At 37.5% G+C, this 13,544-nt stretch overlaps 1 protein-coding gene across 9 annotated transcripts in view; it reads right to left on the bottom strand.

Moving 5' to 3' along the window:
• Positions 1 to 13,544, bottom strand: part of CDK5RAP2 (CDK5 regulatory subunit associated protein 2) — a 218,220-nt gene that overhangs the window by 179,515 nt on the left and 25,161 nt on the right. For all 9 annotated transcript variants that reach the window (XM_037850920.1, XM_037850926.1, XM_037850923.1 and 6 more), the window contains one exon: positions 1,441 to 1,551. In XM_037850920.1, the coding sequence (XP_037706848.1) occupies positions 1,441 to 1,551 (111 nt within the window). The remainder of the gene's footprint in view (positions 1 to 1,440; positions 1,552 to 13,544) is intronic.

Here is a 13,544-nt window from a genome sequence, read left to right as displayed (position 1 = left end):
CAGTGTATATATTTAATACTTTTTTGAATTTTGAAGCATGTGCATCTATCCATTAATTTAAACTGAAAAAGATGTGTGATTAAATCAGATCATCTAGTCAGACAACAGAAAAGGACATCTGAAGCAATAAGCTACAATGAGGTGGGCAGACCTGGGTTCAAAATCCACATCATACAGTAACTATCAGACATCAAGCAGGGTACTAATCCTCCCTAGGCCTCAGTTTCCTCCCCTGCAAGATGAGGATAATCCTCACTGCCCAGGGCTGCCTTGAGAAATAAAATAAGATATCAAATGTACAAATGCCCAGGTTGGCACCTGAAAAAAAGTGGACAATCAATACATTTTTGCTCCCTGTCACCCAAAAAGCTCTGAGATGCACGATTACCAAACTGACATATAAAATGTTTTAGGCTACCAGTTTTATTTTAAATTTTTTATTGTATCACCCCCGCCTCAGGAAAAAAGGACATCCTCATTGTCTTTTCATCCCCACAGTGATGGAAAAAAACTGTGACTTAAGGGACAAGGAAGCTTTCCAATTCTTGAAAAGGTTCAGAAGAACAGTACAATCCCTCTTCAAGACAACTCAATTTAAGTTAATCCACTGAACTCACGGAGAATTCTTTTTCCTCCTTCAGAAGTTTCTACTGGTGCAAACCTTGGAAGAGAAAAGATGGAATAGTTCCTAGGTCAAGGGCTAATCTACTAGAGAAAGCCAAGAAATGAGCACTGAATATTTCTGAACTCATGTTTTTTCAAGGAAATCAAGTTCTTTTTCTCAACTTTCAGAAGCCAGGTGTGTTTTCAGGTAGAGACATCCAAGTTAAGACTTCAGATAGGAACAGATTTTTCTTTCTGTCAGTTACAGGCAACACACAAGGAATATAGAAGAGTGACATCATAGAAAAACTACCAATATTACCTTTGAGCTGCCAAAGGAAGCCTCAATCAGATGATGATAATTATCAAGCACTGACTACGTGCTTGGAGCTTTTCATCTGTCACCTCATTTCAATCCACACAAACAACCCTAAGACAGAGGGATTTATCACTTGACTCAGAAAGCAAGCCCAGAAAGGTGAAATGATTTGCCTAAAGTTACAAAAGTTAGTCAGTGACAAGATTCAATTCCTAAGCCATTTCACCATTCCACTATCTTTTTATAAGCAATTAATAATTAGAAAAGGGCATTTGAGATAAAGAGGGTAGTCAGAATTCTGATTTTAAAAAGATACTCCCTTAAAATTAATCTTGTACCCCTCTGCTTAATATTAAGGTCACCCTAATATAATTATGCTCCTCCAAACCAATTCAAATTAAATGAAAGCAGCTCTATCTATTCATGCTAACTCTGAGAACAAATGCTAATCAAATGTCCATGTGGAATGACTATGAAAAAAAGATCTGAGAGCTATCAGTGAGAAGCGGGCCACTCACAGTTTTGTAGATATGTTCAGTGGGGCCATCATATTCTTGCTGCATCCTTTCCTCCAGGAAATAGATGCGGAGCTTTAGGTTAAAGTTTTCTTTCTTCAATTCAGTTATTTGCTGGAAAATAAGCATAGAAGGGTTACCTAAAGCAAACAAAGCAAGACAGAGGGTTCAGCAGATGGTACCTGCACTAATCCCCATAGCTTCAAATGCTTCAAATGGATCCAAATTTTAAATACTAGAGAAAACATACCTTGGCTGCAAATGTGCCAACCCAGAATTAAGCGATTCCCACTAGCTGAATTCAGGACAAAGTGAGTATCAAAATGATCACAGGGATGAATAATGACTGAGAAAATAAAAAAGAATTCATCACTCCACAGTGATACTAAATAAATTAGTAAAGAAAAAAAGGAGGAAATCTCTTCTTTATAAAAGAAATCCAGTTAATAAGTAGAATAATAAAAACAGAAAAATCAGCATTATATAAACTCTATAGTAGTGATTCCAGTAAGAATCAACAGTGCTTCTACACAATCCATGGGTCAAAGAGAAAAGTCTCAAGGGAAGTTTGAAAATATTTCAAACCAAACAAAAATGAAAAAACAACATATCAAAATTTGTAGGGTGTGGGTAAAGTAGTGCTTAGGGGGGAAACATAATATTAAATGCTTTAGAAAAGAAAAAAGGTCTCAAATCAACAATCTAAGCTTTTACTGTAAGAAACTAGAAATGAACAAAATAAACCCAAGACAATTAAAAAGAAGGAAATAATAAATATTAGAGAAGAAATCAATGAAATGGAAAACAGAAAATAGAGAAAAATCAATGAAAAAACTTTTTTTAAACAATCAATAAAATTGATACACCTTTAGCAAGTCTGACAAAGAGAAAAAGAGAAGACAAAAATTATAATATCAAGAATGAGAGGATACTGCTACAAAAAACCATGGCAATTGAAAGAATAAGGGAATAACACATACAACTCTAGCACATAAACTAGACAACTTAGATGAAATAATTTAATTCCATGAAAGCCACAAGTTACCAAAACTCACCAAAGAAGAAACAGATAGACAGAATAGTCCTATAACTATTAAAGAAATTTAATTCATAGTTAAGAATATTCCATAGAAGAAAATTCCAGATCCAGATGACTTCCATAGTGAATTCTAAGAAATATTTAAAGAAGAAATAACATCAATGCTACACAACCCCTTCCTGAAAATAGAAGGAAATCTTCCTGCTTCATTTTAAAGAGTTGCATTACCCTAATACCAAAACCAGGTGAAAACATTACAAAAAAGAAAACTACAAGCCAAATTCTTCATGAAAATAGACACAAAAATTCTCAACTAACTTTCAGCAAATTGAATCCAGCAATACAGAAAAAATTACCATATCACAAATGGGGTTTATCCCAAGACTGATTTAATATTCAAAAATCAATGAATGTAATCTACCATACTAACAGACTAAAGAAGAAAAACATGATCCTATCAATAGATGCAGAAAAGCATTTGATAAAATCTAAAAGTAATTCATGAAAAAAACAACTAGGAATTAAAGGATAAAGGGTATCTACAAAAAAAAAAACAAAACATATATGTAGAAAACACATCATACTTAAAGATGAAAGACTGAATACTACTACCCTAAGATGGGGAAAAGACAAGGATGTCTACTCTTACAATCCTTATTCAACATCATTTTGGAAGTGCTAGACAGTTCAACAAGGCAAGAAAATGATATAAAAAATATCCAGATTGGAAAGAAAGAAATAAAACTGTCCCTATTTATGGATGACATGTTTTTCTACATAGAAAATCACAAAAATTTAGAAAAAATCTCATACAACTCATAAGTGAGTTTAGCAAGGTCAATATACAAAATTCAACTGTATTTCAATATACTAGCAACAAAAATTGAAAACTGAACATTAAAAATAACACCATTTACAATCACTCCAAAAAAAATGAAATTCTTAAGTAGAAATCTAATAAAACATGTATTAAATGCTGAAAACTACAAAACACTGATGAAAGAAATCAAAGAAGACCTAAATAAGTGGAGAGACCTAACCAAATTCATGGAAAACTGAAAATAATAAAGATGTCAATAATCCCCAAACTAATCTATAGATTTAACACCACTCCAATCTAAATCCCAGGAGGATTTTTTGTAGATATAGACAAACTGATTTTAAGAATAAAATTGTGTTACCCTACCCAATTTTACGACTTACAATAAAGCTACAAGTAATTAAAACAGTGTAATATTGGCAAAAGGATAGAGAGAAAAAATAGATCAATGGAATAGAATAAAACCCAGAAACAGAATCATATAAATATCGCCAGCAGATTTTTGACAAAGGTACAAAAACAATTCAGTGGAGAAAGGATAGTCTTTTCGATAAATGTGCTGGAACAACTGGGCATGAATTTGCAAAAAGAAAAAGAAAAAAGAAAAAAGAACCTCAACCTAAATTTCAAAGTTTAAATAAAAGTTAAAACAAATTAGATCACAGATCTAAATGTAAAATGTAAAACTAAATAGCTTTTAGAAGAATACATACAAGAAAATCTTTAGGACCTAGGGCTAGGCAAAGAGCTCTTAAATATGACACCAAAGGTATGATCCATAAACAAAAAAAAATCAATAAATTGGATTTCATCAAAATTTAAAACTTGGCTCTAAGAAAGACAGCGTTAAGAGAAAAAAAAACATAAGACACTGGGAAAAAAATATGCAAATCATATATCCAACAAAGGACTGGTATCCAGAATATATAAATACATAAATAACTCTCAAAACCAAACTATAAAAACACAACCCTATTTTTAAAAAAAGGGGTGAGGGGAGTTTTGAACAGAAACTTCACTATAGAGGATATAAAATGGCAAATAAGCACATGAAAATATTGGCCATTAAGGAAATGAAAACTAGAACCACAATGGGATACCACCACATCTCTATTAGAATGGCTAGAATTAAAAAAAGAAAGAAAGAAACTGGTGAGAATATGGAGCAAACGGTACCCTCACACAGCTGATGTGGCAAAATAGCATGGCCACTCTGGATAACAGTTGGGCAGTTTCTTAGAAAAAAACTACACCTACCGTATGACTCACCAATTCCATATCTAGGTATTTACCCTAAAGAAATAAAATCTACATTAACAAAAAACCTTCACACAAATGTTTACTGCAGCTTATTAATAATCACCAAAACCTTGAAAGAACCCAAATATCCATTAAAGGAGTGGATAAATAATAGTATGTCCATATGATAAAATACTACTCAGCAACTATGACATATACAATATGAATGAATTTCAAAGATACTATGCTGAGCAAAAGAAGCCAGTCTCAAAGCTTATATATTATATGATTCAATTTATATGACATTCTGGAAAAGCCAAAATTATTGGGATGAAAAACAGAGCATTAGTTGCCAGGCAATTAGAGTGGGGGTGAGGATTTGAGCACAAAGAGGCAACACAAGGGAATTTTTTGGTTTTATGAAACTGTTCCATATTCTTATTGTAGTGATGATTACATGAACCTAGAAACTGCACATACATATCCTGCCTCCCCCCCCAAAAAAAAACCCACTGTAACCATATATACAAATCTTGATTACAGTAGTGGTTTACAACGCAGCATACATTCGTCAACCTAACCCAACACTTAAAATTAGTGAATTTTAGTAGGTGTAAATTATACCACAATAAAATATTCAAAAAATAACTAAAATGATATATAGCAAAGTGTTAACAGCTATACTTAGATGCTAGTATATCCATCCCCACAAAAATACACTCACCACTTATTTTTCAAAAAAATTTATAATGTGCCTATAATGCTCTTTTTAATAAACATGCTTTTATGACTGGATAAAAGAAACTGATAAGCATATTCTACATTAAGTATATTTTCAAACTGTCTGACCTTGGCCCTAACACTTAAGGTTTCAAATTTTGTAGGTAACAAGGACAGCACAAGAAATAATTGGTAGGTTCATTAAAGCCTTCCTTTTAATGTTTTAAGGAAACAGCACATAAAACATTCATTCAAACAAAAAAGTCTACCCCTGCCAGATGCTTCCTATAAAAAAGAAACGTTATCCTATTACTCAGCTACCAATAAAATATTTATGAAGATCTGCTTAGAATGCCCATATTGTACACATTGCTAAAATTCTTAGCAACACTTGAAAGAATATTTGTCCTATTATGGCTAAAGAAGTTAAAAAAAAAATAAGAGAAAGGCAAATACTCCTGCAGAAGGTCACTGCAAACACCAGACAGGACCATATGAATAAAACAAAATACATGCAACACATTTTCCTCAACAATGGAAAGCCTATTTCTTTCTTAATATCTCCTCCCTCACAGTTTTTTCTGACTACCCCACCAGGCTGGATTGGGGACCCTTCTAAATGTTTCCACACACCCTTTATTTTCCTTATCCTACCAATTTTCACACCATACTGTAACCAACTGGTTACTTGCTTTTCTACCCAACTTATCTCTAAAAGATCAAGAACCATATCTATTGGGTACATTCCAGTCTGAAACATAAGAGACAGTTACTAAATATCCAATGGCTGGATGGATGGACATCAATGGAATTAATCTTTATATTAAAAGAAATTAAGTAATTAGAATGTTTAGAACAGTGGCGAGCACAGTGTAAGAACTGAAAAATATTAATGTTCTTCTTGTTTGTCCTTTTCCCTTTAAGAGAAATAAGTTCAAGCAAAAACAAAACAAAAATATCTTGAGTTGGAAAGATTCAAAACAGCTTACCATACAGTAGTAATAAATACCTCAAAATATGAAACCCATCAAATGTGATTTAGAAATTTAATGCTCAAAAATAAGACAATGTAAGGGCTGCCATTGCAATGTTCCAGCTCTTGGAACACAAATGTTACTGGGGAACTGCAGCCATGTGAAATGGGAAATGTCCCAACATGATTATGGGGTGGTGCTTTCTGAAGCTGCAGAGGGACCCCAGCTCAGCAGTGGGACAGACTTTGCAGGAGCTGCCGGGTCAGCTGTTCTGGCTTCCTTCCACTCCCTACTCCCTGTCACACACTTCACCTAGACTAGACGCCATCTAAAAGGGAAGACAAACAAAAACCAACAAGCTAAAAAAGAATCAGGGCAACTCCAACTAGCCCCACCTAAGTGAAATCTAAGCAAGGCACCTGACTATGGCTACCAGTTGCTATGGCTTACAAGAGCCTGGGTCCCAAAGCTGCAGTTCACCCTACAAAATCATCTTTCAATTTCAGATAACAGCTAAGAGCAAGGGCTCTAGGATCAGCAGAAAGAGACTGAGTTTGTGGGCCAAGTGACCCTGGGAAAATTATTTAACAACTTAAAGCCACACTGACTTATCCATAAAATGAGTATAAAATCAGTTACCTAACAGGGTGTTATGACAACTGACCTGAAATATGTGACAGAACTTAGCACTTACCAAACAGTAAACACGGATTAACTTTAAAAAATAATCCAATTTTCACTCAAGGCCTCAAAAAGCATATATGGGCCACCATCAACATTTCACCCTCTTTGAAATTTCAAAAACTGTTACACAAGTCACATAGTCATCACAAAAACCATGAACTCTTGCTGTCCAAAGTTCATCACTGGTAAACAATACTGCATGTAAGATAATTCTGCCAACAGCAGTAAAGTGAGGTAGTAAAATGAGGACACTTTGGAATTAGTTTCTGATTCCAATACTCTCCCTCTAGTGTCCTCAAATCATCAAAAAACTAGGCAAATAACTAATTATTACAAACAGTACTGTAACAGTAACAGAATTTTAAAACTGAGCCCCAAAGAACACCTGAAATATAACCACCTTAAGAAACAACTCTTTTCATATTCTTTTCAGCCTCTGTTCATAAATGCAAGTTTTGTTGTAAAATTATAACAGAAAATGTATACATTCCATTGCTTTCACAACATTATATCATAAGCATTTTTCATGCTGCTGCAGAATTACACATAATTATCCCTTAAAACAACTGCAATAAATTCAACCAAATAGATTCACAGACAATTATTTAACTATTTCTCTACTGAACATTTATAGACTCAGTGCACTCTAGTAGAAAGTTTTCAGGCTTTAGAATTAAAAGGACCCAGGTTTGAATTTTACTTCTTTCAGCTTCTCAATCATACCAAGTTCATGGGTAAGTAAGTTACCCTCTCTAACCTCAGTTTCCTCATTTGTGAACACCCTCATCGCTTGTTGTTAGAAGTCAAAGAGATAAAAAATGTAAAACTTAACTGCCTTCGTTTCCAATCTTTCACAATTACACACAATACAGCAACCAACACCTTTGTGCACAAAGTTTTTTTCCTGCCACTGAGTTGTTTTCTTAGGATAAATTTCAGACAAAAATGGATTATTGGGCTCAAGAGTAATATTTTTGTCATGACTATCAAAATCTCTTTCCAAATGGCCTTCAAAAAGATTGTAAAAATTTACACCACCCAGCCTGCCATCAGGCCGGGTTTCTGGAGAGCATGAGGAGGATTTGTCGAGGTAAGAGAATGCAGAGTGTTTAATCCATTAAGGAGGAAGCCATCCAACTACACAGATGAACCACTATACTTAAATCCATCAGGCATACCAAGTACTTGACTCTGCAAAGGCCCTTGGAGCTGTCAGGCCCCATCTTGAGCAGAGCCAGCACCACAGAGAGGTGGCTATTAACATTCCCTCTACCGGCTACTCGTAGGCCTCAACCACTTCCCTTTACCTAGATCTCAAATGGTTCTTGCTCTCCTACCTTGGTCTAAGTTCATCCCTTGTTCTCCCATTCTAGCCTCATGGTGCCCTCACTACTACTTACTCTCCTGTGACTGGCTCTGCAAGTCCCCACCCTGATTACAAACTACATCTCCCTCTAGCTAAGCTGTCTCTAGCTACTTTATTAGCAATAGCAGCAACAGCAATCCCCATTCACAGAAAATATGGCATACCAATCACTGTCCTAACATGTTATTTAATTCTCACCACAACCCTATGGGATAAAGATTATTTTTCCCATTTTACAAATAAAGCAATCAAAACTTAGAGGCTTAGCATCTTACAGAAAGCCATACATTCTATTAACAAATATTTATTCAGTGACTACCATCTGTTAGGTTCATTGTTGAGTACTAGGGACAGCATAGAAGAGACAGAGATACCTGTTAAACAACTACACAGAGAGTATATATAATTTCAAACAGTAACAAGATCCATGATGGAAGACAGGGTGCTGAGTGCTTGCTACAAGACAGACTAATGGGGTTCCTAGTGATTTGAAGGAGGGTGTTAGGGATGGCCTCTCTAACAAGGTCACAGTGAATCTAAGACATAAAGATCAAGGAACCTGCTATTCAAGGACAGGGAGAAAGACTGTTCAGGCAGAGGTGGGAGCATGCACAAAGGCCCTGCTATAGGAATGAGCTTGGTGTGGCTGAATGAGAGCAGTCTACATGGCAGAGTACGGCATACAAGGGGAGAGACACATGCTAAGCATGGAGAGATAGGAAGGCAGGATCATGCAGGGCAGGGTTTCATGGGCCATGGAAAGAAGTCAGTTTTTTCCAGATCAGAGAAACACCACAGAAGAGTCAGCAGAAACTGAAAACTGGTGGGCCCCTCAGGGGCAGCTGGCTGTAGTACACACAATCTGCAGATTAGAGTGGATACCTGAATTTGCCGAGTAGTCATTATGTGCCAGGGACCATGCTTGGTGCTTTCCATACCATAACTCTTATTAATCCTCATAATTCTGAATGGAAGACAGTATTAGCCCCACTCTACAGATGATGTTATGGAAGTGACCTAAACAAACTCATAGGTCAGTAAGTGGCAAAGCCAGACCTAAAACCCAATTCTGGAAATTCTTGTCAAGTACATATAATATCCACATACCATGGTGATTCTGAAAGCTTCAGGGCCACACAGATCAGAGGGAAGGAGCTTTATCTTCATGAACTGTAACTCACAACATAGATGCCACAAAGCAAATTTGAAGATGCAAACCTCTTTATCATGCCGCTGATAAAAACACTCAATTTGACCAATTGTATCAGCCAAGACAAAGAATTTTCAATAAATAGGAACAAGGGCCTTGATACAAGTACACCAGCATCCAAGAAGAGCAAAGGACAAGGATAAATAGGGACACAGGTGGGAAAAACATGTAGACAATTGTTTCAGCCACAGCTGGAAAAGGATTTTCTGAATTCCTTAGAGGGAAAACCACTAGATACTACAAATACTACTATATACTATCAATTCTGTTGCATATTAATTAAAATTAAAACCTTTAAAACCCAGAAATCACATTTCTAGGAATCTACTCAAAGGAAATAATCACATAACTATTAAAAATACATGTACAGGCACAAAAAGAGAAATATTATATGCTACCACTAATGTGAACTTTGAAAAATGTAAAACAAATGGTTTATAATGTAGAATGTAGGGGAACTAGCAGTAGAGAGCAATTAAGGAAGGGGGAACAATAATCCAAGAAGAACAGATAAGCTATTTAACGTTCTGGGGATGCCCAGAAATGACTATGGTCTGTTAATTTCTGATGGATGTAGTAGGAACAAGTTCACTGAAATGTTGCTATATTATGTAACTTTCTTGGGGTAAAGTAGGAACATGTTGGAAGTTAAGCAGTTATCTTAGGTTAGTTGTCTTTTTCTTACTCCCTTGTTATGGTCTCTTTGAAATGTTCTTTTATTGTATGTTTGTTTTCTTTTTAACTTTTTTTTTCATACAGTTGATTTAAAAAAGAAGGGAAAGTTAAAAAAAAAAAAAAGAAAGAAAGAAAAACAAGGAAAAAAAAAAAAGATGTAGTGCCCCCTTGAGGAGCCTGTGGAGAGTGCAGGGGTATTCGCCTAACCCACCTCCATGGTTGCTAACATGACCACAGACATAGGGGACTGGTGGTTTGATAGGTTGAGCCCTCTACCATAAGTTTTACCCTTGGGAAGACGGTTGCTGCAAAGGAGAGGCTAGGCCTCCCTATATTTGTGCCTAAGAGTCTCCTCCTGAATGCCTCTTTGTTGCTCAGATGTGGCCCTCTCTCTCTGGCTAAGCCAACTTGAAAGGTGAAATCACTGCCCTCCCCCCTAACTGGGATCAGACACCCAGGGGAGTGAATCTCCCTGGCAACGTGGAATATGACTCCCGGGGAGGAATGTAGACCCGGCATCGTGGGACGGAGAACATCTTCTTGACCAAAAGGGGGATGTGAAAGGAAATGAAATAAGCTTCAGTGGCAGAGAGATTCCAAAACGAGCCGAGAGGTCACTCTGGAGGGCACTCTTATGCACACTTTAGACAACCCTTTTTAGGTTCTAAAGAATTGGGGTAGCTGGTGGTGAATACCTGAAACTATCAAACTACAACCCAGAACCCTTGAATCTCGAAGACAGTTGTATAAAAATGTAGCTTATGAGGGGTGACAATGGGATTGGGAAAGCCATAAGGACCACACTCCACTTTGTCTAGTTTATGGATGGATGAGTAGAAAAATAGGGGAAGGAAACAAACAAAGGTACCCAGTGTTCTTTTTTACTTCAATTGCTCTTTTTCACTCTAATTATTATTCTTGTTATTTTTGTGTGTGTGCTAATGAAGGTGTCAGGGATTGATTTAGGTGATGAATGTACAACTATGTAATGGTACTGTAAACAATCGAAAGTACGATTTGTTTTGTATGACTGCGTGGTATGTGAATATATCTCAATAAAATGATGATAAAAAAAAAAAAAATACATGTACAAGGGGAGGACTGTGGGAATACAGGCAGAGTCGGAAGCTCCAGGAATCAGCCTTCCACCAGAACAACTATTAAACAGGCAGGAGCTGTCTGAATCAACTATTTCAAAACTCAGAAGTCCAGGAGAACACTGTACAGAATCCAGAAAAGTTGGAAGAAAGAGGACGGTAAATTAGGAAAATTGCTCTCTCTGTGTGGTGGTTACTGGCACAAATTCCCAATTCTCACGGCAAGCATCAGTGAGGTCCAGCCCCTGACGTAGCCTGAGGGTGCCAGAAAGGGACATAAATCCACTTTCCCAAGATCCAGGATGCGCACAGGTCAATCACTGCTCACGGCTTTTGATTAGCTAATTCAGATCACTGGCCTCCCGGCTCTGAGGGTGACCATTGTACCAACCCACTCTGGAAAAAGACAGCAGAGAAAACATAAAGACTGTACTCTTCCTCAGAGCCACAGAGGACACTTGAAGGGCAGCATTGCCTGGGCAAGTCAAGGAAGTGCAGCTGTGGGGAGCATAGAAGAAGCTCCTGGCACCCTTCCTGGCCCTCCCCCACCTCATCTCCTCTCCAAAGCAGTTTGGAGCTGACTGGTGCTCCCTTTGTGAGTCCCTGGCCTTGTCCTGGCTGGGAAAGACTGAATTGGGAAACTCCTCCCCACATGCACTCCCTCCCAGAATCTGCCCTTCAGGCAAAAGCAGCTTGAGACAACTAAAGTCGTGTAAGAAACAACTGAGACAGACAGTATGGGGCAAAGGCTTAACTGATGTAAGTCATGCAGCAGAACACCCGAGAGAGGGAGAAGGTCCATCCCCTGGGAAGTAGAGAGGACATTCTAACTCCTGTAAGCAAGGGAACTGCTAAGCAACTAGCAAGCACAAGCCCTGGACAAGACACAGGCCCAGAAAAGAAAGGGAGGAACATGCACCTTGCATTTGCCTTGGGTGGGCCTTCCTGATGGAAGGGGTGACAATAAAGAAAATCTCTGTCATATCACCAGCTGGTTACAAACTCAAGAAACAGACTTCTCAGGAAATAAATCCAAGAGCTAGTATTTTAAAATATTAAAATGCAAAGAATTGAGAGTGATGATGATTGCAAACTAAGTGAAAATAATGTAAGAAACTGACTGTGTATCTTAGGATAGAATATATATTAAGTAAAGTTAGGAACCCACTACTTAATAAATCAAGCCCTCGATTTGAGGCTCACTCTTGTGAAATTTAGGGTTGTAAATGGGAGGCTGAGCCCTCTTAAGAGGCACTTCCAGGGAACCTGTTTTCTTGCTCAGATGTGGCCTTTCTCTCTCTAAAGCCAACTTGGCAAATAATTTCATTAACCTCCCTCCTCAACCCCCGCCATGAGGGACACGACTCCCAGGGGAATGAATCTCCCTGGCAACATGGGACATGATTCCCAGGAATGAGCCTGGCCCTGGCAGCAAGGGATTGAAAATGCCTACTTGACCAAAAGGGGGAAAAAAAGAAAGATAACAAGCTGATAATCACAGTGGCTGAGAGATCAAGAGGCTATTGTGGAGGTTTCTCTTATGCAAGTTCCAGCTAGACATCTGAAATGGTCATAGTATGCCATGCCCTTACCAAAAGGAGCCCCCAAATTCCTAGGTCCCTACCTGAGATTCTAAAAAAGATGCACGCACTAAGTTTTATCTTTCAGAAACTTAAATCCACCAGAGTGTTCCTATACCAGACAAGCCCTAAAACCCAGAGGCAATAGCCTCTTTAAGGTCAACTGTAAGATGCAGTCCCTTCCCCATACTGTCAACATGCCCTTTCAATATGAACAAGTTAGGGTGCTCACTGCCTAGACACTCCTGAGGATGGAAAAAGAGATTAAGTGAGAGGAAGGGGTAGCAACAAACAAGATAACAATTAACAAAGGTCTATGAATACTGAAACCTTATATAATTATACATATATATTTTTGGATGCTGGGGTGTTGGAATGGCTGGAAGGAGGTAAATGACATGGTGGAACTGCAGCCTATAGCATCCTTTGGGATTTACTCTACAGCTGCTCATTGAATTGTGCCTTGAAGGTCTTCACCTTTCTTTATATACCTTGTATTGCATAATAAGGAAAGAACTGAAACTTTGGAACTGTAACCCATAGCAATTTTTACCTATGTGACTGCTTGTTGAGCTGTACATCAAGAGATGACACCCTTCTGTATGCATGTTATATTTTACAGTAACAGAAGTGGCTGAAGTTGTGGAACTGTGACCTATGACATTCTTTGAAATCTGCTCTCAAACTACTTGTGAAATGGTAC

The sequence above is a fragment of the Choloepus didactylus genome, chromosome 10, assembly GCF_015220235.1.
Source record: "Choloepus didactylus isolate mChoDid1 chromosome 10, mChoDid1.pri, whole genome shotgun sequence".
In the NCBI taxonomy this organism is placed as follows: domain Eukaryota; kingdom Metazoa; phylum Chordata; class Mammalia; order Pilosa; family Megalonychidae; genus Choloepus; species Choloepus didactylus.
The sequence above is the reverse complement of the archived record's forward strand: the minus strand, read 5'-3'. Positions and strand labels throughout refer to the sequence as shown.